A 27,675-nucleotide genomic window follows, 5' to 3' on the forward strand; every position below is an offset into this window, starting at 1 on the left:
CTCTTTAATCCAAAATAAGTTTCCTTTTTTGTAAAGTATTGTTGTTTGTCATAATCGATCCGTTTCGGATATTGTAGGATGGTATTGATTCATTTTTTTCTAAGCCAAGTGGAAGGTCCAAAGAAAGTGGGAGTTGGTTTTTAATTAAATGAAAAAGGAGATTCAACACCAGTCCTCACGTCAATCATTTTAAAATAGTCTCTGAGTGAAAATTATTATGAGATACTAAATCCAAAATTATTGTTTTATGGAAAGGTAAGAAATTATGAAAACCACAATATACTTATTCATCAAAATGATTTTAAAACAGAGGTTTGACTGTTGTTTTTACTGAATCAAATTTCATTGAAACGTTGTCATGATGACATTAAAAACGAACAACGGTTTAGAGATACTTTCTGATATTGACATAATATCTTAGATTACGAGATGTTCGGTTACTACAAACATTTTTTTTATCTCTACTGATTTTTTTCGATGTCATGATAAGCATTGGATTCAAGAGGTAAACTGGTTAAAGAATACACATTTAAAGGAAGAAAACGCTCCACATTCGTCAAGAAATATGTTTTAATTCTTCACATTTGCGGTCTGAACCACTTTACATAAATCAGGGGACATTTTTTAAGTGACAGGTGAGAGTGGAAACTCAGGTGTTGGGTGTTGTTCAGGAAACTGGTGTCACCGAAACTCAAGAGTGGTCCCTGAATGGCCCGCAGAAACACCGCGCCCCACCCTTTTTTTTATCTGCTTCAAGGTGACACCCAATCAGAGCCGGGCTCGGGGCCGCGCCCAGCCTGTATCGGAACTCGAGGACGCGCTGCAGGTAAACCACAGGTGTGTTGTCCCGCAGTTTGAAGGAGACCAATCCGGACCATGCAACCCTGAGCGCCGAAGGAACGTTAATTAAGGCGTCGCTGTTGAAGATGGAGTGATTGCAGGAACAGTTGAAATCATCAACTTTAAGAGGAGACGCTGAGTTTGTTCTCACCAGCTGTTTTTAGTTCTCTCTCTTTTCGACTGGATTTGAATGAATTGATTGATATTCACATCAAGTTGGCTTGCTGTGTTGAGGCTATGCGTTTGTGCACCATGGATTTACGAACGGGAGTTTTGCTCGTCATTTTCACGTTCTCAAGTCTTCTGCATGACTCCAGAGGGGAAGTCCCACCCAAACCAACCGGCGGTATCTCGATTCTGCCGCCGATTGTCCCCGATAATGAGCCCCAGGCGTTTCCAGACGCGGAAAAGGCGAATATGCCAGTGTTTACAATGGATTACGAAAGAATACAGATACCGTTTGAGATCACTCTTTGGGTGCTGCTGGCTTCATTCGCAAAAATTGGTGAATAACAGTAACATGTGCTGGTGATGGATTCAGATCCAAGCCTCTGATTATCTTGTGACCTTTTCAGACAGCTGGCCTATGTTCCTGTTTTTGAACCAAATGTCTTTTCTCAGGTTTCCATGTGTACAAAAAGATCACCATCTGGGTGCCAGAGTCCTGCCTTCTGATCACCATCGGTCTGATCGTGGGTGGCATCATGCACTCTGTGCACGAGGAGCCCCCTGCTGTGCTCAGCAGCAATGTCTTCTTCCTCTACATGCTGCCCCCGATTGTCCTCGACTCTGGATACTTCATGCCCACCAGGCCTTTCTTCGAGAACATCGGCACGGTCCGTCACACACATCAGCTTTCCCGAGCCACATTTAGTTAATGTCTTCTTCTCCTGTAGAGCCATTTTGATGTCTTCCTTCTGTGTTTGCAGGTGCTGTGGTTTGCAGTGGTGGGGACTCTGTGGAACAGCATCGGCATCGGCATGTCCCTGTTCGCCATATGCCAGATCGAGGCGTTCGGCGTGCAGGACATCAACCTCCAGGAGAACCTGCTGTTTGCCACCATCATTTCGGCCGTGGACCCTGTGGCCGTGCTGAGCGTGTTTGAGGATGTGTCTGTGAACGAGCAGCTCTACATCGTGGTGTTTGGAGAATGCCTCTTCAATGATGCCGTCACTGTGGTGAGTGGGCTGAGGCCCAGTCCAACAAAGTGGGGTTGGTTGGTGTGTTTAAAAACTCTGAGCTGAGACTTTCTGCAACACGTTGGCGTACTTTGACTTCCTCAGGGCTACTGCTTGTTGTGAAAACATGCAGAGCAATGAGCAAGTTGTCATTACAAACTGTTCTTTATTGTGTTAATGGCATTTGAGGGCACACTCAGGGGCCCAGCATGCCAGTGGGCCTTTACATGTGGAGAGATAAAATAAAGGTTCATTGGGGAAAGTGCTGCAGCTAGTGTGAAAGCAGAATCACACACTTATTGTTCACCATATTGCGCCTCCACCTACCATTTTAAAACCCAGTTTGGATCCTTAATTCCAATGCTGCTATTATATAAAATGGCATATCCACTTTCTTTTTGTCTGACGCTTTTCTATTCTTTCTCTTAGCGGCTCAGCTCAGGTTTCGCAAGATACCGTACGATTAGTTGACTCTCTTTTCTGGGTTAGTACGCCCGTATGAGAACATAACGTGTGTCTGTGCACTGCCAAGATTGCTGAACAGATAAATAACTAAAAAATGGAAGTGACGTGATGTTGTTAGAGACGCCCCCACAAAGACCGGAGCCGTAGCGTTGGATGCTTGTTTGCGCAGATGCTGCCAAACCAGTTTCTAAAGCTGGCTGTAAGGGAGGCGTTAACGCTTACAGACAACATCGTCTGAAACTTCACTGAGATGAGCTCATGCTCAAATTTCTCCCTTCACCCTCTTGTCACTGTGTTCACAGACACACACACACACACACACACACACACACACACACACACACACACACACACACTTACAATAACCTGCTCTTAGCTTTGGTGTGGCTATCCTTTTGTTTAGCACACAGTAGCAGATCTGGTGCAGAGAGGGTATAGACACACATTTACCCAGGAGACTGGGAAAGCAGGTATGTTCTGCACAGACGGCTTTGTTTTGCAGAATTACACCCATATGTAATATGTAAACTATATGTAATGTTTGCCAAAAGAACAACTCCTTCCGATGAGCACTGCAGCCACTGGTTGGGGGAAAGGATGTAACAGCGCCGCCTTTGACTGAGAGTGCCGGGTTATCATCTGTGAAAAGAGGGAACTGTTGCTGCCTTATATCTACATCTGCCTTTGATAAACGTTTGGCTTGTTAACCCTTGTGTTTGACAGGCTCACCCCAGAGCGTGTCTGGTATTCTGTATTTCTCTCAATCACGGTAAATCCCATTAAAAGACCCAGCCAACAATGAATTGATCCTCTGACACTCATTGTCCGTGTCGCCATACAGCTTACTCCTCTGTGCTATACAGCGCCGTTGTTATCCAAAAACACATCGGTGAGCCACATTGTTGCACTGGCTGCCATGTTCCTCCCTGGGAACTGCACTTCATTTAGAGACTATCCCACATGTCAAACCTCGCCAGCACAGCAAATCTGCAATGCCCAGCTGCTATTGGAAATCATATCGAAATCATATCGCCTTTAAAAAATGTTTTGAACAAATTGGCTTGTTGCTGAGACTGCCGCTGACAAAATGTGGAATTTGGAAAGTATTGCAAGACACAAATATAGATTCTGACCACCTTAAAGAAAATGTGCTCTAAGTATTGTATCTTTTACAGTGTCTACAAATGTCTTGTTTTCTCTGAAAACGCACTCTAATGGTGGCGTGCAGCCCGACAGCATATTTCCAACGGCCACACCACCGTGAAACAGCAGTGAGTTGCTCCTTGTTCTTTGTCAGAACAGGAGGAAAAGGAAGAAAGCCGGTTGCTCTGGCAAATGCCCCGTTTCCGTGAGTCATTCGGTGTGCTCAGTGAAATGAGATTATCAACTCGCAAACAGCGCAGAGTAAATATTCCAATAAATCACTGTTATCTGCAACTGTGTCATTAGAGACCGCAGCCCCTGACACCACCCACGACCTCTCTCAGGGATGTGTGGGCCGTCTGTGCACGTGCGCGCATGCAAAGCTGTGCATAAAAGGCCGTGTGCCTGCATGAGCGCTTCATCGTGCTTTTGTGTGCACGTGTTTTACAGGTGTTGTACAACATGTTCAACTTTGTGGCGGAGATGCCGGAGGTGGTGCCGGTGGACGTTTTCCTCGGGGTGGCGCGGTTCTTCGTGGTCGGGCTCGGCGGGATGGGCTTCGGCATCCTGTTTGGCTTCACGGCCGCCTTCACCACGAGATTCACCTCCAAGGTCCGGGAAATCGAGCCGCTCTTCATATTCATGTACAGCTACCTGGCCTATCTAGTAGCCGAGCTCTTCGCCATCTCATCCATCATGGCGTGAGTTGATTCAAACATTTTTGTTTCTGGTTGAAATATTTCAATGGCGCAAGAATTCTGCGTAAGCGCAGCAGCTTCATGTTTTTTTTTTTCTGCAGCATTGTGACCTGTGCTCTCACCATGAAGTACTACGTTGAAGAAAATGTTTCCCAGCGTTCCTGCACAACCATCCGCCACGTGGTCAAGATGCTTGGCTCCATCTCCGAGACCCTCATCTTCTTCTTCCTGGGGGTAGTCACCATAACAACAGAACACGAGTGGAACTGGGGCTACATCCTGTTCACTTTGCTGTTTGCTTTTGTGTGGAGGGGTCTGGGTAAGGAGAGGGCAGGGGGTATTCATGTTTGTCTTGGCATCTGTTGGTCTTGTTGCACGATTAAAGGGGCCCTGTGGAGTTTTTCACCGCCGGTAGCGCTACGAAACAATGTTTATACGAGTGGGTCCCTGTCTAGTTTTTGTCGTGCACACACTCAAGGACGCACACGCTTCGATTGGTTTCACGCTGTCCGACTGTGCCAATCACAAGTTGGAATAAAGGCAAGGAATAAGAAGACTGCCAACAAGCAACAACATGTATTAGGATTTTAAATATTTAAAAAATTGCTTTGCAAAGGTATTATGAGGGGGAAATTAAATTTTTCATTTTAGTGAGTAACACTGAATGTAAACATGACTTTAGTTTGTGTACAAGAAAACTCCACGGGGCGCCTTTTTAATTGTTTTAGTGGCTATGAGCCGAAGGTCTGCTAAAATATCAAAACACTGAGTTCAACTTGAACCCTCGTTTTAAAAACGCTGTTTTGGCTGAACCTCCCTTTGCTAAAGTGATGCAACAAAGCACACTGAAACAGGCTTGAAGCTGGAGAGGGCAGCAACACAGTGGTTCAGCCTTGCCTTAAGTTGCTCGAGTGTTTTGTATTTTTCATTGCTGGTGAAACGAGCTGCTAACACAGCATTGATAAGTTATCAGTTCAATTATTTGTTGCAGATTTCAACCTAAACTAACATCCTCCTGACGTTGCTCTTCCTCCCATCACAGGTGTCTTGGTGCTGACTCAGATCATTAACCCTTTCCGCACCATCCCATTTAACTTGAAAGATCAATTTGGTCTGGCCTACGGGGGTCTGCGAGGTGCGATTTCATTCGCCTTGGTCTTCACCCTTCCCGAGAACATCGGCCGCAAGCAGCTCTTCGTCACTGCCACCATTGCTGTCATCCTCTTCACTGTCTTTCTCCAGGTAAGAGGCTGACTGTGTGCTTCGACTCAAAACATTTCACACCGTTGTTTGCTGTGAATCATTTGTCTTTTTAACTTTGCACGGTATATATTCGTGTTTTGTCTTAGTATTAGACCTAATTGAATCAAATAGTCCCAGTCAGAGCGAAACGGACTCAAGTTTGGAACACACCACATGATTTAAGATCAGAATTTATTTCTTTATCTCGTAATTTTTGTGGGTTTTGGATACAATTTCGGATCAAAATAACGTCTTAACAGGTCTTTCTCCACCAAAACATGAGAACAGCTTTTTGCTGCTACATAAGGAGGACTCTGGATTCTGTATCTTTTTATTTATGTAATGCCCAATCTTTTGACAGTCAGTTTGGATTTGAAAAGTCCTAAACTACTGTCCAAAAATAAAAAAAGTCCTTGTTCTGCTGAATCTGTGACCGTTCCCTTTCTCCTCCTCAGGGCATCAGTATCCGACCTTTGATTGAGTTCATCAACGTCCGCAGAACCAACCGCAATCTCGACACCATCAACGCAGAGATTCACTGCAGGGTACGCTACAGATTGTGCTTGTTGTAAATGTGGTGTGCCGTATATTACTTTGCGCACAGTGTTGACCAGTGTCATCGTGCTCTCAGCTCATAGAGCACACCATAGCTGGCCTGGAGGACCTCTGTGGACAGTGGAGCCACTTCTACTGGAAGGACAAGTAAGAACTTTCTCTCTCACGAAGTGTGCTCATTCTGCTTAACAATACGCTTTTATTACCACATATTGATTATTTACAGCCACAAGTATTAATGTACTCATTGCTTCATATCGTTATGCTTAAAGAGAAAGAATCTGCAGTGAAACTGGAATAGCGATGGCGGTTTTAGTTTACCTGCTCTGTTTCCTCCTCCGGTGTTTTGTTAGACAATGCTGTTGTTCACTCCCGGACTGTGTGGGAATGTTGACAGCTAATCACACTTTGGTGTCGTGTTCCGCTTCCGCCATCAGCAGTGACAGATGTTTTTCTTCCTAAAGCTGTGACATGTTTTACTTTACTTCATATAATTCGTGTTTTGGAGCATAGTGCGGTAGTTACCTGCATTAACTAATAACTAACTATTTCTTCATTTTTCTTTTGTGAAAAACCCAATTTAGATTTTAAATGGGTTTATGTTCACTATGTAGTCTCAAGAAGACTGATTTCTGAGTGGGAATGTATTTATTTTGACCATAACTGACTATTGAGAATTACTTTCACTTACTGTGGCTAATCTATTTGGTTAGAGGATGTGAGCATCACGAACACAAATGCATTTCAAGGCAAGGCAAGTTTATTTGTATAGCACATTTCAACAACAAGGTAATTCAAAGTGCTTCACATAAAACCATTAAAAGCATCAAAACATAAGGCAAAAGAAAAGGAGATTTAAAAACAATTAAAGAAACAGTGTAAGAAATAAAATTCAGTAGTAAAAAGTAAAGGAGATTTAAAACATACATTGAAACAATAATTGATGTCATTTCAAATGAATTACAGTCCCTATAAACCTACAGCATGTCATAAACCGAGTGATATGATATGTAGTAAGTCAGTGTTTACCTCACAGTGAATTACTCATGTCTATATATATATATATATATATATATATATATATATATATATATATATATATATATAAAAATAAAAAAAATATTCATTCATTCATCAGGACAGTGATCCTGAACTTACAAAAAGCCAAACAGTCGGATGTTCTTGATTGATCTTAGGAACTATAAACTTACAAAACTTTCACACCAACGAAATAACAAAAACCACAAACCTTATTCTTTAACCATCATTGTTCACTGCAACAGGGCCTTCATAGATAGCTGCCCATCCTACTCAACGTCATCCCCTTTCTCTCTATATCAGGTTTATGAAGTTCAACAATCGAATCCTACGGAAGATCCTGATCCGAGACAACCGGGCCGAGTCCAGTATTGTGGCGCTGTATAAGAAGCTGGAACTGCAGAACGCCATGGAGATCCTGGACACTGTGTCTGGAGACATCAGTGCCGCTCCGTCCATTGCCTCTCTCTAGTATGAAGCCTTCATCATGTCTCTCTGGCGATCGCACCACCTCCTGTATTGTCTATACAGTCAAAAGGGTAGAGAAAATCATTTCTTTTTTCTTTGCATCTGTCTTTTAGTGAGGAAAAGAAAGGCCCGGCTAAACCTAAGAAGAAGTTCCTGGCTCCTGACCTGAAGAACATGCATGACATCCTGTCCAAGAACATGTACAGGATCAGGCAACGGGTGAGATACAAATCTTCGCTCCTCTGCCATTAATCTTCTCACGACACCTGACTCTTAGTTTGGGAACCACTAGACTAAACTACTGAACAGTATATTAAGTAGTTCCATCATGCTGATTGCACTTTGATGCGTCTCTATATAACATTTCATGATGATGAGTCGCTTGTTATTTCTGCTTTGTCTGTAATCAGGTGAACACACATTTTATTTTCGTCTCACTTTGACAAACAGACCTTCTGTGATGCCTTACTCCCACACAATGACGTGTTTATCCCTAGCACCGATATTCAGAGCTGTTTTGCATAGCCAAACACTGTGGCCGGCAGTACTTTTCCATTAGTGACATGACCTCACCCACGGAGACGCTTTGATGTGGAGACACAAATAGGGAGCGTGTGCTTCTGATCTTGTCCGATTGTCCTCATAGCCCCTCTTTTCATGTCTCTCACACAAACGCTGCGTCTCATGTGCCCCTTTTTAAACTCTCATCACGTTGGAATTCAACATTTTGATTTATTTGAAACTTAATTCCATGAAAATTCTAATTGTAATGTCACGAGAACAGAGTGTTAGAGTGGCTCCTATTCTGTCTGAGCGTGTTGACCTCTTATGAAATAGACGGGAGCATTTTGTTGACAGACGTTTCTTTAACAACCTTTTTAGCGTGTTTAATATGTTTGCTTTAGGTGTAACTAATTGCTGCAGGTCAGATCTATGTTGACAGAGATGTGTACGTTGCACAGTGTGGCAGGTCGCAAACACCAAACGGAGACACCGACCCTTTCAGTTCAGACAGGTGTGGCCAGTTTTGGTTGAGTAATCCGAGCTCTAAAGAATACAGACTCCCCTGAAAGCATTTTAACAGTCCATGTGTCTGTTCATTGAAGTTACCTTTATGTGAAATCATTGTGGCTGCCTGTTCGCTCGCTTGTAAATTCATTACAGATGGACAAGTCCAACATGGTCAAATCTGTGAGCGGGAAGCATCCGCGGTCTAAATCTGCTGTGTAATACTGTTATATCTTGTACCTTTTTTTTTGTCTTTAACCAGACGGTGTCGTACACAAGTAAGCATGCCCTGCCCAACGACAGTCACACCAGAGAGATCTTGATAAGACGCCACGCCAGCATCCGCCGCAGCATCCGACCTGGCAGCTTTCAGTCATCGGTAAGCAGGCAGCGCTTTCACTGGGGCTGGTATTGACTTGAGGTGTTGCATTATGAGCCACGTACAGTATGTTCTCAGCCCCTTAGGTAAAAGTAAGGAAGTTAAGCAGGTTAATTATCTCTCAGCTACACTGAGATGAAAAGTGTCCCAAATTGAACAACAAGTTTGTGGTCCATATTCTCATCCCTCATTCATCATTCTCCCTTTTCTCTCTCTTTCCATTCTGCTGTTTTATTCCCATGTTGTTATCAGGTGGTACCCAAATCCCAGAAATACTTCTCTCTTCCTGCTGGGAAAAGTCTGGACTCAAAATTCCCCCCTGGGAGGCAGAGCTATACAGGTGAGCTTCTGAAACTACTAGCTTTCCCCATTTAAGGCTTCTTAAGTAGATTTAAGGTTGGAAAAATCATTTTAAACGCAAGATTCACTTCTCACAGCCTATATGATGTTTACAGAGTGAAATATTCAAACCCAAGACTTTTTGAGCCAAGCTAGAGGTGTGTCTACTGGGATGGCAATGACATTTACAAACATTAATGTCCCTCCACCAGATTCATTTTGAAAAAGTTTATGACTAAATATCAGCAACTGTGTGATGGCCTAATTCAATCCCCTTCATAATTTCTTTATCATTTTGTCATGTTCTTCCACTGTCCCAGATGATCAGGAAACGATGTCAGAGGTGGCCTACCCCTCCAGACGTTCTCGCTTTGGCCAGCCCGCACGCTCCTCCTCCGGAGCCATGATGCCTCTACGCAGGCTGGACACCGTAACAGAGGCGCACTCTGTTGACATGCTGGATGAGATCACAGGGGAGGACAGAGGCAGGTCGGGGCGTGGCACGTCCAGAGCAAACTCCTCGTCCAGTGATTCCCACATTCCCGCTCCTCACCGTCGCCTCCACTCCTCCGTTGAAACCGAAAGCGGCTCAGCTGATAACTTCAGGAACGGGCATCATGAAGCAGAAGACGAGCAGCAGCCTTCGTCCCCACCTCCAGGCTGGGCTACTGAACCCCGAGACAACGCAGCGCAAAACCCTCTGCTCAGGCGGCCTCAGTGGAACCCGAAGATATAAAAGTGTCCCTGGGCTTTCAAGAGCAGCTGGACTGCCACAGGCTCAGGTTCTCGAGCAGCTCCAGGGTCTCTACATACGACTGTGTGTTCATACCAGTCAACGATAAATGACCACCGGAGGTCCATTCATTCCTTATTAGAGGTGAACCATCCTCCAATATGAGCCCAAATGGTAATGCCTTGAAGTCAGAGGTGTCAGCCACACCAGAAGCAGAGTGCACTATAGTGAAGCAACGCAACAGTGACTCATTCTGACAATTTTATCCGTGCAGTTACTTCACCCATTCACATCAGTGTGATTTTCAATACGTTATCTTCCCGTAGGATTTTTAAAGATGTAATTTAAACTATTTTACTTTTAGTCATTATTTCTCTCTCCTTGGATGTAAATATACTTTTTTGTACTATTGTGTGTGACAGTTGTATAATTCAGAATACAGAATAAAATAAGTTTTTATATTTCGGCCATATTAGTTTAACATGAGGAACTATTGCTGTGCAGTACAAAGTACTCTTGGGACTAACTGGAGGTCTTCTGTGTGTCTGTTATAGTGATGGACCTCACACATTTGGGCCCACTCTAATATTTTTTCTGTAATAAATTTTCTATGTTGTTGGAAGCTGATATCAAGCATTCTCAATCAAACCATGGACACGATGCAAGTTTATACACGTGACACTGAAGGCACTGCGCATGGAGGAAAGAGGAGATGGGGAAGTAAGTAGTTTAGAAGAATGACGCAGTTATGTCATTGTTTCATTTACAACTCAAGACTTGCATACAAAAATGTTATTACTTGTGACTTTTTGGCACGAATCTGGCATGTGCTTCATGGATTCACTGACAGCGTTACAGAAATGTATACAATTCTCCCTCTTAACCAGGGGGTATTTGGGCTTTTAAACAACAGTGGAGCTCAGTATACAGTTGATCATTTAAACCCACAAGCTGTGAAATAAGACGACCCAGTCAGTTTCTTTATGGGCTGCCTATCATCAAAAACATGATGCAGAAAGCCAGATCTGGAGCCCCTTCCTATGTAACATGTAGGCTCAATAGAATATATCGCCACCCAAAGGTGTACCTGGGCTTTTTCAGGAGGGGGGCTTAAAGAGACGGGCTCTAAAAAGGGAGCTTTTTCAGACAGAGGCTGACTTCAGGTATATTAAGACAATGTGATAAAAATGGGTTTTGAACATGAAAGCATGTCAAAATGTTCTAGTAGACACCAAAAATACAAGTATGAGCCTGAAAATTACCACATGTCCCCATATCATTTCTTAAAATATCCATTACACATGTCTCTGTAAATGTAAGATTAAGAACAAACATTTGGTCGTATACCGCCGTAGGAACCATTTTGGATGCAGTGCATTCATAGAAACAACTGGCATTGAGGTAAAATGATTCAAACTAATTATGGCTCACTTGCCTACTCCTAAACAACAGTGTGATCTACCTTGAGGGTCAGTTCATTTCTGAATGTTTTAAGCATTACTGCCTGAAAGGTAATCGTCGCCGTCTTGTATTCTGATGAATTAGAATAAGTTATTTTCACCATTAGTGGCTCATCAGCAGGTTGACAGTAACTCTAAAGGACTGTGTACAATGTAGTGGTTAGAGAATTACATAAAAAATAAAGTGTGCATTGTTTCCGAGCTGTCCCAAGTAGCATGTGCCAACGCAAGGCTCTTACGTTTCTGTTGGGTCAAACTTCAGCACCGGGGGAAGCAGATTCATTTTCTCAGCTGTGACGTCACCTCGATGAGTTTTGAAACTGCTTTTTTTCTGAGAGATCTGCTGCAGTGCTGGTGGTGGTGATGAGCCATTTAGACCCTGGGATGTTGTCGCATCCACAGATGCGCCTGCCAGGGGCATTCCAGCGTTCCCACTGTGAGCCTGCTGTTCATCGGCACGTAACTTCACACTTGGCTGCCGACAAAATACGAGCACTTCTCCGTGTGGTAGATTTGCAATGCTTTTTAAATGAATTCAGTCACTCAGAGCTTGGCTTTCTTTTCTCATCCCTTTCCTGTCCCATTTTGGGATCCTAATGAGCATTAAAGCTACAGCTGCAAGAGCTAAGACCACTCCCAGACTGGGGGGGCCACATGGGCTGAACTCCTGGGCCAGACCAGAGAGGAGAGGGGCCAGGATTCGGCCGACTGCTGTCACTGACTGCCCGGCTCCGATCAGAGTCCCACTGGCCTGGGCCCCTCCTCTATGCAGCTCCAGGTCTGTGATGCACGTCCGTCCGATAGCGGTGGACATGGTGAAGAAGGTGGCGGTGAGCAGCACCTGCCACACACTGGGCGCGGCAGCGTACAGGAAAATGAGTGAACAGGTGAGAACTGTGGAGTGGAGCAGCAGAGCCGGCATGTTTTGCCCATACAGCTGGGTGACGGGCCCCACCAGCAAACCAGCCAGGGCCCCTAAGGTGCTGCTGTAGCTGATCAAATAACCCGTCACCTTTGGTTTGAGGGAGAAACGCTCCTCCATCGCCAGAGAGAAATTACTGTGGTAAAGCATGACAGCTAAAGCCATCAGAAGACGCATGAGGAAGAGGTCCCACATGTCAGAGGAGGCCACCATGTAGATCTTGGAGCCCACTGAGGACAGCTGTCTCCAGGCAGGCTGGAGCAGGGACACCTCCCTCCACCCGAGACCGCCTCGGTGCGTCCCCGGAGCTCTGGAGCCTGGGTCCGTCTCTGCTGCCGACACTGGGTGGTGACTATTTGCACGAGAGCCATTGCGAACCGACTTACTGCAGTTGTTCTCATGACAAACTTTACTTGTGGCGTTGCTGGAGTCATTGTCATTATGGAGAATTAGCGTCTCACTCCATGGTAGCATCCATACAAGCCCTGGAGTGATAAACACATCATGTCAGATAAAGACTCCAAATACAATGAATCACTTATTTCTCTCCTTTATTCGCCCACCTGCATTAGTGAGGAAGATGACGGCACAGGTAAAGGACGAAGTATAAAAGCCGCCTTCATGCTCCGTGAGGTAGCCGCCCACCACAGGACCCAGGATGAAGCCAACACTGGAGGCTGCATTGAAGTGTCCCATCACCAGAGGGCGCTCCGTCTCAGACACCAGGTCAGACAGCAGAGCTCTGCAGATGGACAGGGAGTGCTTGAACAGCCCTGAGACAGAAAACAGTCAATGCACATTGATCTTGCTTTTGAGATGAAGGTGGTGGCTTTGTGCAAATTATAAGAACGTTGTTATTTCACATAAGTTCTCATACCACTAGTCGTGTTTTTATTGTCCCCAAGAGCAAAGGAACAGAGACAGAAACAGTCGTTATACGGTCGGTGTTTTCCCTCCATACAACTTGGATGAGAAGTTGGCCCCAAAATGAAAATGAGGTAGGTAGATATGTACCACCACCGTGAATGCATTTAAATCTCTTGTAGTGAAGATTTAAACTCTTCTTCAGTTCATAAGACCATCAAACGAACAATACATTTGTCCTAATTGTCTCATTTCATCCCAACTTTTCCCAAATTATTGAATTTTACCATCTATTTATAACTTTAAATTACATATTGGTGCATTTAGCAACAAAGCATGGTCAGTAAAGAGAGGTCAAATAAATATTCTCGTTTGGATCTATTGCAAAATGATTTGGAGAGACACTTGGTTTATGCAGCACAAGCTGTTAAGCACACATCTGCTGACGTCAACAGACCACCGCTGACATTTTGACTTGTCGTGGTGCTGGTCAAGTAGGAAAAGCAGAGATATTACTCATAACATTATCGATGAAAAGCTAAATGGATTTCAGCGTTCTATGATTTTTTTTATGATTTACACCTGTGATTTTTGTGACATGACTAAATGTCTTCACTCGTTTGGGACTTACCCACAGGAATCCGTGTGAGGACAAACAAAGTGATGCTGGTGGACATCCCGAGCAGGCCGTAGCCGAGAGCGCTCAGCAGCAGACAGGTCAGCAGAGAGTACCGCCGGCCCACCACATCACTCCAGCTCCCCTGACAATCAAACAGGAAATGACCATCTGCGTTTTTTGCATTAGGGGTCCGTGGGGCACGTCCCCACCACAGAAGAAGTTATAGGCTTTTCTCTATTTCAGACACAATAATGGCAAACTTAACTTTGTCGACTTCATAACTTTTTTTGCATTTTTTCAGAATACTCTGAAAGAGTATTCTCTAGAAAAAGATTGCTTTGTAGTGTGTGTGTGTGACTTTGTCCTGATGCTTGGTGGGGCTCGGCAGAACTGGCCCGACTGCACTTGTAGCTCAGGGCCGACAAACCATGTGTGCATGTGTGCGCGCGATCAACATGAACTTTCAGATCGTGAGTGGGGCCTGATGGCCCATTGGTTGATTTTTATGGCGCATGGGTGAACACGTCTTGCTAGCTCGCTGAAGAGGGACTGATATTGTACCTGTGTTAACGTTACAACAGTAGTGACTCATGTGGATTATTTAACTACGGTATGATTTATTTGATGACGAAATATCGTTAACATTGTCCTTTGGTGGTCCTGTGTGTTAAGATATGTTGTCTGATCTTCATTGTGTGATTTAAGATGCCATTATTCAGCTGGAATTTTGTCATCGCTGCTGTTGGTGATTTGATGTTAGTCAAAGCAACAGCAGCATCTCCCCTCTCTCAATCGTTTATTGGTAGTGAGAGTTTGGTTTGATGTGATAAATCTATGGAACGTTTAAATTGCATCATCAAATTTTCTTGTATGAATATTGTGTGGCCCCAGCTAAATTTTCATACAAAAAAAAAAAAATCGTCACTAGAAATGACACGCAAACAAAAATCCAACAAAATTTTCCATTCAATGAAAAAAAGATGTTTAGTGGAAAGATTGTGGACTTTTGTACAGTCCTATGAAACATCTAGACGGGTGGAGTCAAGGCCTAAACTTCAATCCTAATTCAATGGGATGAGTGATAAATCCCAACACTGGTAGTGTGTGGGGATACTGAAATGAAGCAGAAATCCCAAAACCCTGAGTTTCCTCTCAACCAAGCAGATTTTATTAGTTTCGCCCCGCAGCTCTCGCTCTGTGGCACACACACACACGCACACGCACACACACCTGATGAAATAATGAAATTAGGACCAATTGAGTTTGCTGTGTACTGGGTGTAGCCTGGTGGGATTATCATAGAGACCCGGCTGTTCATGTATCCCTGCGTTTATCAGGATTCAGCCGGTCTGCACGCGGGATCCAACAGTTGACTCCTTGTCGGTTTAATTTGTCGCATGACCCCTGAGAATTAAACTAATTTCAGGCTGTAGGGGAAAGACGTGAAAAGCTGAGAATCTTGTGTCGGTTGCCATTTCTTGAGTATCGGTAACGTCTTAACAGTTTGGACAAGGTTTTAATCATCAAGGCTTTTGATTTTTCATCCAACGGTAAACACATTGATAAAACAACTCCATAGTGTCCAGTTATGGAAGGATACAAATTCCTGTGGAAAGACAGTGATATTTGTGTGTCTGCGGCTAATCAGGTGTTGCTTGTGTGTGTGTGTGTGTGTGTGTGAATGTGCAGAGACTGGGTGTATTAACAGCCAGTGTTTATTGTTTTCACAAAATGCCAGAGATGACATGGAATGCAACCACTTTGGCCACTAACAGTGAGCATGCCTTGTCCAGCAGGAGAGGCTGAGTGGGGGTTAGAGACAGACCTTTCAGAAAGAAACAGAGTCAATACTTACAACTAATGTGCTTGAGAAGAGCTGTAAGATCCCATATGTCGATCCTGCAACAGTTCCATATTTTGTTTTAATTCACACACCATGCAACAATAAAAATACCTACGGTTACAGCACAGGAAAACAGGACATCACACACACACACACACACACACACACACACACACACACACACACACACACACACACACGGTATACAGTAAGCCAAGCCTAAATACAGCTTTTCAACATTATATTTAGTTGGGCTACAACTAATTATTATTTATTATCATTCATTTATTACCTCTCCATCATTTTCCTACTAATTTATTAATCATTTAAAATTTGTAAAATTGAGAATAGAACGGTACACAATTTAAAATCACAATTTCCTAGAGCCCAAGTTTACATACGTATTTAAATTACTTTTACAACAGTCCGAAGCCCTGAAGGCTCAACTCACTGCAAATAAAGAAATTATTTGCAAATAGAACAAAACAACGAGCAAATAACATATTTGCGGTGCACACACAAATGTTTTGTTATGCGTCTTCATGACAGTCATTCCCGGCAAAAGGCAAACGATCTCACGAAACGTGAGATTGTCTGCCTCTCGGCCCATCTTAGCTCTGTCAAGCAGATCATTATTTGCTCATAACACTTCTCAGAGCTTGTCAGCTTGCTGCCTAATCATGCGCAACCCTGGAGTACATCTGCTTGGAGGTAACTTAATACATTACAACTTACCTACAATACCAGCCACAGTGGGGCTTGCTCCAAGGGCCTTCACGTGATGGCTCAGCAGCGGTATGATTATGCTCACGCCAAACAAGTCCTAAAGCAAACGAGGAAGTGAAGGAGAAAGAAAGCAGGAATGAGCCCAGAGCACGGCGTCATCATTATCAGGACTTTATCACACCAGAAACCTCTGAACAGAATGAAACACTTTTAAAAAAACAGTTTTACGGATGCTTGCAGCAGCCTCAGAATCTCATCACATTGCTGAGATGAGTGCAGCTCCTGCAAAACTCTTTATTGAAGCCACACAGCGGTTCATACAGTGTTCTGGCACTACTGATTACATTAATTGCTTAACTTTCCGTGGCATTACTGTCCTCAGCTGTAAATGTCTGCCAAACAATCTGAGCGCCTGGATTCTTTTAGTCACCTTTAATTAGATGATCATTTGACCGGAAAAAACAGGCTGAAATGTGAACTTAGTCCTCTGAAGAATGACTAAAGATTGGCAACTTGGATATCTGGATTTTCACTATCTTTAGAATTCCACACACTGATATAACTTCTAGCACGAGGGTTTCACCATGTTTTTTTTAACCTCAAGGAAGTTCCAGTCCTCTTTGCAACATATTTTACTGACCGTTTACTGGCACACCCTCAATACATGCAAAGGTGTCGAAACAGCCTGCCATGTTAAATAGAAGCTCCCTTATTTAGTAGCTGCACACCTGCTGAGTTTAGGGCGATATCTTTCAAAATACACACACAAATCAAACGGTTTTGATCACATAAATAACATTTATTTGAATTTAGAGTGGCCAGAAAGTATGTTTGAAGCATCTTTAAGAACAAAACTATTTCCAAAATGGCACAACAGCACGATGTTGGTCTATGATCATCTATGCTGGGTTTATAGCCACTGGCCGTGCACTTTTTTTAAGTATGACATTATTGTTGCAGATATCAGAGTTAACTTAAAACAAAAGTGCATGACCAAGCACACGTTTTCACAAACCATGCTTGAAGATTTGACTGCAGGTAAATATGACAGGTGAGTGTTTAGGGGGTCTAAAGTATATTCAAGGGAATATAGTGCACTGCCTTTGCTGCCTCGGACATCAATACATTGTTATTCCCCTGCAAACAGCTGGAGGAAACCTTAGTGATGTTTGTATCGTTTGAAAATGAAGGACATTTCTAATACTGTATATATATTTTTACCTTTAAATTATACCTTTGCGTTATGAAAACATAGGCTGAATTCACTCAATCAAGTCTCGGTTAGCTACTCACCATGAAGCCCACCACATAGATACATTGTATCATCCTCGCCCGTCCTCTTGGTTTCTGAAGTAGGGGGCTACATTTCTGGTTGTTCATCCTCCCGATGTGACAGCACGGCTGCAGCCCAAAGCGGAAGCTCGTCCGCTCGACTCTAAATGATCCAAACACAGCACAGAGCTCGTCTCCTTAACCCGGCGGAGGTGTCACGGGCAGGAAGTGAAGGGATACGGCTCGGTTTTAAACGTCTGCCCCAATGTGGCAGGTGTGAAATGCGGCGGGTTTTAAAGAGACAATAAACGTTCTGCGATCACACCGATTTTTCCAGTGGTATTGATTTCTTAGGTGTCGAACTGCGTGTTGTCTTTTATGCCCCCCCCCCCCCCCCCCGCGGCTGCTCTAACAGTTGGTATCGCCCGCGACGTCACAGAACTGAATCGGTTATACTTATTCATAAACAGATGAGTGGATTTTTGATTTTGACTTTCTTATTTTGACTTTTAAAAGTTGTATTCATTTATTATATATTTGCCAAATACTATTTGGTAAATAGTGAGATTCCTCTTCGGTAGGAATATTGTTTGTTATTTGATTTTTGAACTAACTTTTTTCAAAGTTCAAGGTTCAGCACACACAAACAACATATAATGTATATATATATATATATGTGTGTGTGTGTGTGTGTGTGTGTGTGTGTGTGTGTGAGTGAGTGCCTGAAGCCACCTAAAATATGTACAATATGTGCAATATTGAAACACCAATGCGACTTACATTATTTTGTTTAGTTTGTTTTTTACTGTTGTTGACATATATACAAATATATCTATAAATGGAATGACAAAGAGCCCTTCATAACTCATGTAGTTCAACGAAAGATTTTTCTCAGTCTTATTTTGTTTAACATTTAGACTGACCGAGATTAGATCTTTTTCTACCACCTACTGGACAAAGTGGGGAATCCAACAAATCTCTGCACACTGCAGAGATATTAAGGATGATTATACAGTCATTGACTGGCTACAGTGCTGCCATGGACAATATTCCTGTTTTACAGCAAAAGTACATATTTTAGCATGAAGTAAAACAGCATTACTAAGTACTTGCAGTAATTGACTGTAGTTTATGAAGCATTTAAACTAGTACAATCACTACCACAACTACTCTAGTTGCATGTGTTTACAACAGTGTACAGTATTTGAATGCAGTGCAGTTAGGAAACGATGCATTACTATTTCATAATTATATCACTCACACTATTTACCACCTTCAACAAACATTTTGGTCCTATTGTGTTGCATGCTCAGTGCAAAACTCAACAGGATTAAATCTGTTGCTCTACATTATATATTATATCTGTACCTTTATGGCAAAAAATCCAATCAGTCTGAGTAACAGATACATACTCCCCCCCACGCACACACACACACACACTACAGAGGAGTAGATGTGGGTGGAATGCCTGGGTCACATCAGTGTGTACATTTGTAGCTTCACTGCTAAATGTGCCCCCTAGATGCTAATAAATCAGGGACGACTCAACGACTGTTTGTACCTAAAACATGTATTGATGACACTAGCTAAATTGCCTCACAGTATTGGCTAAATGCCCAAATGGCTTTTGTTATCAAGGCCATTAAAGTATGAATTCAATTCAATTCAATGTCATTTATTTTGTACAGCCCCAAATCACGAATCACAAATTTGCCTCAGAGGGCTTTACAATCTGTACACATGTGTCATCCTCTGTCCCGAGACCCTCACATCAGGAAAAACCCTTTAATCGGGAGGAAAAAAAGGAAGAAACGATAGGGAGAGCAACAGAGGAGGGATCCCTCTCCCAGGGTGGGCAGAAGAACGATAGATGTCATGTGTACAGAATGAACATAACAGAGTTATTAAATACATATGACAGAAATGATTCATATAATGTGTAGTAAGCAGAATAATGATGTAAATATTGGTGTTAAGTTACTTTTTAAACTGACATGCTAATTTACAAAAACATGTTCTTGTGTGTGTATAATATCTGGAAAATTGCTGTTTTTGAGTAATTCATGTTATTTCTGAGAAATACTTGTAACATGTGTCTTTTATTTTTTTTAACATCAGTATTATATCTTTAATTATTAATTGAACTGTTTATAAAGTTCCAGTTGATAATTATCTCTGTTTTCCTAGAGTGTGATACAACTGAACTAAGGGTATACAGTCATTTTCATCACCCCCTTTCACAGGAAATGATACTGTTGTGTGTGTTTACACGTGTGTCGTCTTCTGTGCTTTCAGTCTCACCCTGCACTGACATTCCCGTGCAGACGACGGGTGTCCAGTTGCCACCGGTTATTTCTGCGTTGATCCGCTCCCTTCACCCTCTCCAACTGCTTCACACACTCAGCCCCACAGTGGGCTTGTTGGGAATGGAGCAGCCACCTTCAGTCAGACCCCAAAAATAGCCCAGGGTGTGGAGGGTTGTTGACTGCAGACCCAAGCAGGGTCCAGAGGAGTCATGTGCTCAACCTTGTCCTCCCATAACACAGACAGAGGGACAGGAGAGGAGTCCAGATCCGGTATCAACATAAACCAGCTCGAGCAGATCAGTGGATGAACTGGACAAGGAGTTTCCACATCTGCTTGTCACATGTGCTCACTGTAGTTGGGGGGGGGAAAGTCAAACTCAGCGTGAGCATCCAGCGGCCGAGTGGCTGGTCACTCCCGGACCATGAAGCTTAGCGTGGCGTTGTTTTTTGCAGGGCTCTTCGGGGCTTTGGCAACTGTGTTCATCCTCCTCTCGTTTGGAACTGATTACTGGCTGCTGGCCTCAGAGAGTTGCCACCCAACCCCGGACGGATCTGTTGGCCCGGGTGGAGTGACCATAGAGGTGGGTGTTGGACTTTAGTTATAATTTGTTGCGTCTTTGTTATGTCTTGAATATTAGTTATCATGGTCATATGTGTAACACCCCACTAACTGATATTAGGTCAACTGTTAGGCCATAGACAGTAATTATATTTGCTTGTATCGTATTTAAGCTTCAAATAGTGCATTGTGAAGTTACATATTTGAATTAGTATCAAAGTCACTTCTTTCTATTTTAGAAACTGGGATCAGTTGCTCCGATCATTCTTTCAGCAGATGCTCTGCAGGGTGGAGAGGCATCCCTGTAGGACCTCTTCATGTAATCAGACACTGTTTAATGTAATGTGTGTGCAGCTATGCAGTGATTGAGAAATAGCTTGTGCCCCTGTCATAGAGATACAAATTCCAGTAGTCCCAGTGGTATGATGCTGTATTAAATATCACCGACTAAAACATACCTAGCTTTTCATAGTGGGAACTGAAACTGGAATCGAGACATGCTATTGCCACAATAAAAGCAGAGTGGTAGCAGGTAGTTTAATTAAATGTGAGTAACCGTTATTTATGTTTAGTCAATCGTAATTGACTAAAGTATTATTTTTACTGCAATAACGTAAAAAAAAGTGCAGGATTCTTTTTCTTTAGTGGGATTGTTAGCATCATGCAGCACTGGTCCTCAACGTTTGTTTATTATATTATTTAATAAGTGATTTCCTCTTAAATGTCTTTGTTCACATATGTAGCCAAAAGGGTGAAACTATTCAAATAATTACTGGAAGGATGTCAGAAAGAAATAACCATCATTTTGTGTAAAATAAATACATTTGTGATTCACTTTAATCCCATAAATTGATTTGTGACCCCTCAGGTTTATCTTGGCACCCCTTTTAAGGGTTCTTGACCCTCAGGTTGGGAGCCACTGTCCTTCTTCAACAAGGTTGATTTCAAAATAAAAACAAACTCTGATCAGATTGACCCTGACTGGTGGAACTTTAAGGTCCAAAGTCAGCACAGCCTGCACCCTCTGCTTGTATTACTCTGAGAGGTGCTGTATGGATAGATATAATTTTTGCTCTCGTGCAAAAATAGTGACCACCAGTGATGAGTTTTTCCTGAATGGGAACATCCTTGGCCTGCACGCTCGCTCGGCACCGTACCAAACCTACACGAGGTTAGAGGTGCTGGCTCAGCTCGACCCTTGACCTGACTAAGCAGCTGCTCTCTGCCGCTGTGGCGACACACTGCACACCTGCCTCGCACGATCTGGTGACAGCTCTCAGGCTTTAATCACATCAACAGATAACATGGAGATCCAGCCATAAATCGGCACATACAAATCCTACTCTGCAGACCTTTGTAAAGTCAGAATATATTCGGTAATAAATCATTATTCTGTCTTTTCCTGCTTCTTTCAGCGTGGAGATGTGGTAATGCAGGAGGGCACTGGTGATATCACTCTATACCATGAAGGTTTTTTCTGGAGGTGTTCGTTTGGAGGCAACGCGGGTGATGACAACCTGATGTGGAACCTCTGGTTCAGTAAGTAAAATAAGATAATCCATTATTAGTTCACAGGATTACAGCAGCATAGTGGATCGTGCAAACAAGAGACATACGTGACACATGTTCCAATCGTTAACCCATGTATATTGTGTTGCTGTTGGCTTTACTTTTGTAAATGTTTCCACTGTTTATTTTCTCAAAAATACTAAATAATGAGTAATGAAGTGGTAACCCTTTGCTACAAATTGTGATTGCACATGTGATTAGGGCAGAATTAGAAAATGACCAAAGATCATCATTATTACATTATTCGGAAACATTTGATGTTCTATGAGTTATATGGGATGATGCATGAACAAATACAGGTTACTTTTTTGGCAAAAAGAAAGACAAAGAAATGTACAGTATGTTATGCTACATTGTGAAGTTACAAATGTTAAATAGACCCAATAGACCTAACAGATTAGAGGTGTAATTCTGTGTTAGAAATCTTGTCAACAAACGTATAAAAAACTCCAGATCCTCTTAAATGGTCATTTTCGCTCTCTTCTGAAGCCGATGAGTGCAGGAAACCATTGTCCTCCAGCATTGTCCTGTGATGCTTCCTCAGGATCACATGGCATCACTATGCAGAATACATATCTGTTTTTGATTTGCTACTATTCTGTGTATAAAACTGAAACGAGTGGTAGAAATCCTCCCATGTGACTGTCCATGTGATGTCATCCTGGTCGTTTGTCAGGTGATAATGGGTCGTCTATTTTCTGATGGGGACTTTGAATGGTGGGTCATTGTCAGAACTCTGCACTGAAGGGACCTTGTGAGGTGCTGCGGAATTTCACATGGTGAAAGAGAAAAGAGAAAGAACAAAAAAAACACAAGACAAGTTAGTCATATCCCAATCCATGAAAGACTTTACGTAACAAAGCAAATTGCCAACTGTGTTTGTTTACTATTAACATTCAATTTAATTTATTTTCTGTTTTGATTTATTCCATCTCTTTCCAGCAAATCAGCCTCACTCAAAAGTTTGCATGCACGCCTACCTCTTCCCATTCCCTGTGTCTCATCAGACCCACAATGCCACAGAGTATGATGCGGCCATAAGTAAGTGTCTCTCTATCTGTTCAGATTTGCCTCTCTGTACAGATTAAGTTTATATTCCTCAGTGATACAATTGACGAACATTTCTGTTGTCCAGTCTACAGAGGCTTCTGGAGCATCTTCATGCTTATCGGTGTGGCAGCTGTAGTGCTCGGTGGGTTCTTCATCATCTGTGCTGCTCCGTTCGCCAGCCACCGGTTGTATAAAGCAGGGGGAGGCCTCTTCCTGGCATCTGGTGAGGTTTTAAAATTGCTTACTTTAAGTGGTGGAAAGTAGCCAAGTAAACTTATTTAAGTACAATTTTAAAGGTACTTGTACTTGACTTATCTCTCATTTCATACTTTTAGCTATACTAGTACATTTTCAAATAAGGATGCTAGATGTATTATAAGTTTATAAAATACAATCTATTGCATTGTTAAGTATTAAACCAGTGGTTCCTAATCCTTTTTGACTTGTAAGACTTTTCAAAACAGCAGGTTGGGACCCTTCTTCACATTTCAGATATCTATGAGTTGTTAGAAGTTCCACAAAAGAGACATTTCCCCTGTAGACTCCTCAGATGATTTACTTCAAATTACAGTTTGAGGCCCAAAGAAGAAACATTTTAAGCTTCATAGAGAAGCAAAAATTGGAAAATATTCTCAGGATAAAGGATCTGAATACTTCTCCCGCCACAGGTTAAATATGTATTTTTCTACACCCTGTTTTGGATCCATTGGTTTATTTAAAAAATAATCATCTCTGCCTCTGCTGCCCTTCTCTGCACCAGGTATTTTCTTGCTCTGTGTGGTGGTGATGTACGTCCTGTGGGTGCAGGTGTTGGATGTGGTGAATGTCTACGTAGAACACCAGCGCGCTACACTGTGTCGAGACTTCCAGCTGTCCCTCAACTATGGTCTGTCCTTCATGTTTGCCCCCATCGGCATCTTCTTCTGTCTCCTGGCCGGCCTTCTTTTCCTCCTCATTGGCCGAACCATCCAGAATCATTACCACTGACTTTAAGCTGCGGCAGGTTAGAGGAAGGGTGGGGGCTTGAGATGGTTGGAGTGTTTTTAGTTTGTTCCAGGATAAAATCATTGCAACCACTGCTCAGTTCAGAAATGGCATAATCACTCCAGCCCGAGCTACTTTCAATTGAGCGACGTCATAGAACACACAGTTCTGTGCTTTTCTCAATAAGCCTGCACCAACAGTATAAATACTTGTGGTGCGTAACACTGTGGTTTGAATCTTGTGTGTTTGTGGTTGTGAGGGTTGTGAGTGTATGTTCAGAAAATTCAAAATTCATGAAATGTTGATGAATAATTGTGTTTAACTGGAGCATGTTTTTGTTTGCTTGAGAACAAGTTATTCTAATATATCTTATGCTTTGTGTCGCGTTTAAAAAATAATCTTAACAAAGTGCTAAATATGTTCCTCAAAGAGCACCATCGTTCTTTCTCAAACAGGATAGCGCATTTGTTGGGGGACTATTTTTAATACTTAGTATTATCTGCACCACGCTGTGTCAGCGCTGAAGAAAGGCCTGGCACCGCACATTGTCATTCTGTTGTAATAGAAAAAAAAACACTCTGGCTTGTTATTATTTTTTAATCAACCAGCAACGGTGTCCTCGCAAAATAGATGTTGCAGAATTCAGAAGGGGAGGAGAATGCTGGCATAGGTCAGGCTCATAAACACTCTGCACCCGGTGAGTCAGACTAAATCAGTATGAACTGAAAGCTATACTGTATGTTCATTGTAATAAAGGAACATGTCAAAGGCTTTTTTGGGGGACGTTTTTCCTTATCTGAAGCAAGGTAAAAAACTGCAAAACTGCGCTGTTTTTAGTTTTTTTACTGTTTAACCAGTTTCTTTGTTCAGCACAGCTTATTCTTTTTGGAATTTGATGTTTGGATCGTTATTTATTTTCATGTTGAGAGTATTGAACTGTTTTATGTTCATGTTGTTGTTTTTTTGTCTTCTGTTTCTTCTAAGTGTGAGATTCTGACACTATATCTGTCCACAACATTTTTTTTTCTTCTGTTTTCTTTCTGCTAATAAAAACGATGAGGGGAAGGCAAGCTTTGACGTAAAAATGCATAATTTTTGTCACTGTACCAGAGCCAAGAATTGTGAAAGGATATGCGCTCTGGTGTCCAGGCTTCAGGTACGTCGAGTCAAAATCAAGAGTCCCATTTCAGAGAAAAAATGCCTGTGCACTGACAAATAAGTGGAAGAGACTCTTAAGAGGAAAAATAAACGTGAGCTAATGTGAATAAAAGGGAACATTTCTGTCAAAAGGACCATCGTTATTTAGACCATGTAATTCTAGTGACATAAATAAGTCAGACTAACAGCAATGACCAATCAGAGGGCCAGCTTTTACACATGGAATAAACTGATACTGGCAGGCAATTCTACAATGAAACTGGATCATTGTAACAAAGGTCTGGAAAAATACCAAACATTCAACTAAAATACCACAAGAGGGCAGTACTGTCTCACTGGATTTACACGCCAACCTACACCCCGAAAGGCGGGTATCCTATTTTGCTTATCTCGAGTCTATGTGGAGTGTATGTGGCGTTATGCATTTCATCACAATTTCAGAGTTAGGTTCTGTAGATGAAAGAATTCACACCTTAGCTGACAGGCGGATGGTAATTTCACTCATGAATGGAGCATTTGATCAGAATCTGAATGGACTTCTGTGTCGATTCTCATGTGTCTGTATCAACTCTGTGCCTTTCTAGCTTCATAATATGCTTATCATACATAAGGAAATGCATCTGTGGTTTGCAGGGGGGAGCGACACAATGTAAGGCATTGATTACTTTGTGAGATTGACTTTGCCTTCACAGAAGACACTTAGGAAGGAGATTCACACATCCAAATTCCTGAAATTTCAAATTGGTGTCCGCACTCTGAGTAAGAGAAGCACAATCACATTTCAGCTCAGCCACATGAGAAGCTACACTGAGGTAAACCACTGCAGGTCATAAGACCAGCAGATATCAATCAATTATGAGATTAGATCACAGGATTTGTCTTGTGTCCGGTTGGAGTGGTCCTTTCATCCAAGTCTCTCAGAGAAAAAAAGATTTCATCTGGTGGACGTCCTGGTTTAATTGAAATCCTAATAAGATAACAAAATGTTTAAACAATCTCAATCCATATCCAAGTGAGAGTGTGTGAGAGAGGGGGAGAGAGAGAGAGAGAGAGAGAGAGAGAGAGAGAGTGATGGCGAGAGAGGGAGGGAGAGAGAGAGAGCGAGAGAGAGAGCAGTTTAATGCAGGTGTGGTACAGGCTACCTACAGAAGAAGCCGGGCCTTGCAGTCAGTAATGTCATCAGACTCCCAGCTGAATTCAGCACTGTTCTGCATGATTGCCCATGATAATTGTGTGTTGATAGGGAGCGCCCGAGATGGAGTATAATTTCCACTGAGAGATTCCTAAACAAATACCTGTGCTCAGCAGAGGGATGGAGTGCAGCCGGAGGTGAGGAGGAGAATAGCGGATGAGGGGGGATAGAGGATGAGAGGGTAACACTTCCAGAGGAGTAGGGACAGGAAGCAGCAGTCTCACTGCAGGTTCGTATAGTCTGTCCACGATGCAACCAAAGCAAGGCCATGCAAGACACTGAACTTCAGACAAATAATTGCGAAAATCTCTTTTAGATAGACATAGCATAGCCTAGCATAGCATAGCATAGCATAGCATAGCATAACATAGCATAACATAGCATAGCATAGCATAGCACAGCACAACATAACATAACATAACATAACAAAGCTAGCATAGCATACCATAACATAGCATAGCATAGCACAGCACAGCACAGCACAACATAACATAACATAACAAAGCTAGCATAGCATACCATAACATAGCATAGCATAGCATAGCATAGCATAGCATAGCACAGCACAACACAACATAACATAACATAACAAAGCTAGCATAGCATACCATAACATAGCACAGCATAGCATAGCACAGCACAACACAACATAACATAACATAACATAACAAAGCTAGCATACCATAACATAGCATAGCATAGCATAGCATAGCATAGCATAGCATAGCATAACACAACACAACCCAACAGAAAATAATATAATATAAGATAACATAGGACAACATAACAGCAAGCGTTTATCTTTACTTAAGATACTTTTTCCAAACTCTTAACACAGCAACACACCTACATGATACAATTAGCCAAATAGTTTATATTTCATGTTTCAGTTACCTGTATTCAAAAGAAAATATGAAAGTCATTGTTTTTTACACTTCAGTTTCCTTTAACTGTAAATCACTGAACATTTTTGGTTGGCTGTCAAATGTGTGCATTTCTGGAAACATACTATCTAAAAGTGAACGAGTCATCTTTACTTTATATGTTGTACAGTAGAAAAATAGT

At 42.4% G+C, this 27,675-nt stretch overlaps 3 protein-coding genes across 3 annotated transcripts; 2 read left to right on the top strand and 1 right to left on the bottom strand.

Annotated features, from left to right (window-relative positions):
- The first annotated feature begins 902 nt into the window (after nucleotides 1–902).
- Nucleotides 903–10,548, top strand: slc9a2 (solute carrier family 9 member 2). The gene is made up of 13 exons (XM_079277346.1): nucleotides 903–1,345; nucleotides 1,462–1,676; nucleotides 1,770–2,018; nucleotides 4,077–4,327; nucleotides 4,426–4,643; nucleotides 5,367–5,566; nucleotides 6,022–6,111; nucleotides 6,198–6,268; nucleotides 7,463–7,630; nucleotides 7,741–7,846; nucleotides 8,898–9,014; nucleotides 9,267–9,354; nucleotides 9,674–10,548. The coding sequence occupies exons 1-13, from the start codon at nucleotides 1,078–1,080 to the stop codon at nucleotides 10,087–10,089; spliced, it is 2,457 nt and encodes an 818-aa protein (XP_079133472.1). The 5' UTR covers nucleotides 903–1,077; the 3' UTR covers nucleotides 10,090–10,548.
- A 260-nt stretch (nucleotides 10,549–10,808) lies between these two features.
- On the bottom strand, nucleotides 10,809–17,846 carry mfsd9 (major facilitator superfamily domain containing 9; the record flags this gene model as incomplete). Its single annotated transcript, XM_079276609.1, has 6 exons — nucleotides 10,809–12,953; nucleotides 13,032–13,241; nucleotides 13,964–14,093; nucleotides 15,807–15,850; nucleotides 16,530–16,617; nucleotides 17,814–17,846. The coding sequence occupies 6 exons, from the start codon at nucleotides 17,844–17,846 to the stop codon at nucleotides 12,082–12,084; spliced, it is 1,377 nt and encodes a 458-aa protein (XP_079132735.1). The 3' UTR covers nucleotides 10,809–12,081.
- Nucleotides 17,847–20,237: 2,391 nt separating this feature from the next.
- tmem182a (transmembrane protein 182a) lies at nucleotides 20,238–25,330 on the top strand. The gene is made up of 5 exons (XM_079276686.1): nucleotides 20,238–20,679; nucleotides 22,073–22,196; nucleotides 23,169–23,267; nucleotides 23,362–23,499; nucleotides 24,037–25,330. Exons 1-5 carry the CDS (start codon nucleotides 20,521–20,523, stop codon nucleotides 24,261–24,263), a joined length of 747 nt encoding a protein of 248 aa, XP_079132812.1. The 5' UTR covers nucleotides 20,238–20,520; the 3' UTR covers nucleotides 24,264–25,330.
- Nucleotides 25,331–27,675: the final 2,345 nt, after the last annotated feature.

This window comes from Melanostigma gelatinosum (genome assembly GCF_949748355.1).
Source record: "Melanostigma gelatinosum genome assembly, chromosome: 10".
NCBI classification, from domain to species: Eukaryota; Metazoa; Chordata; class Actinopteri; order Perciformes; family Zoarcidae; genus Melanostigma; species Melanostigma gelatinosum.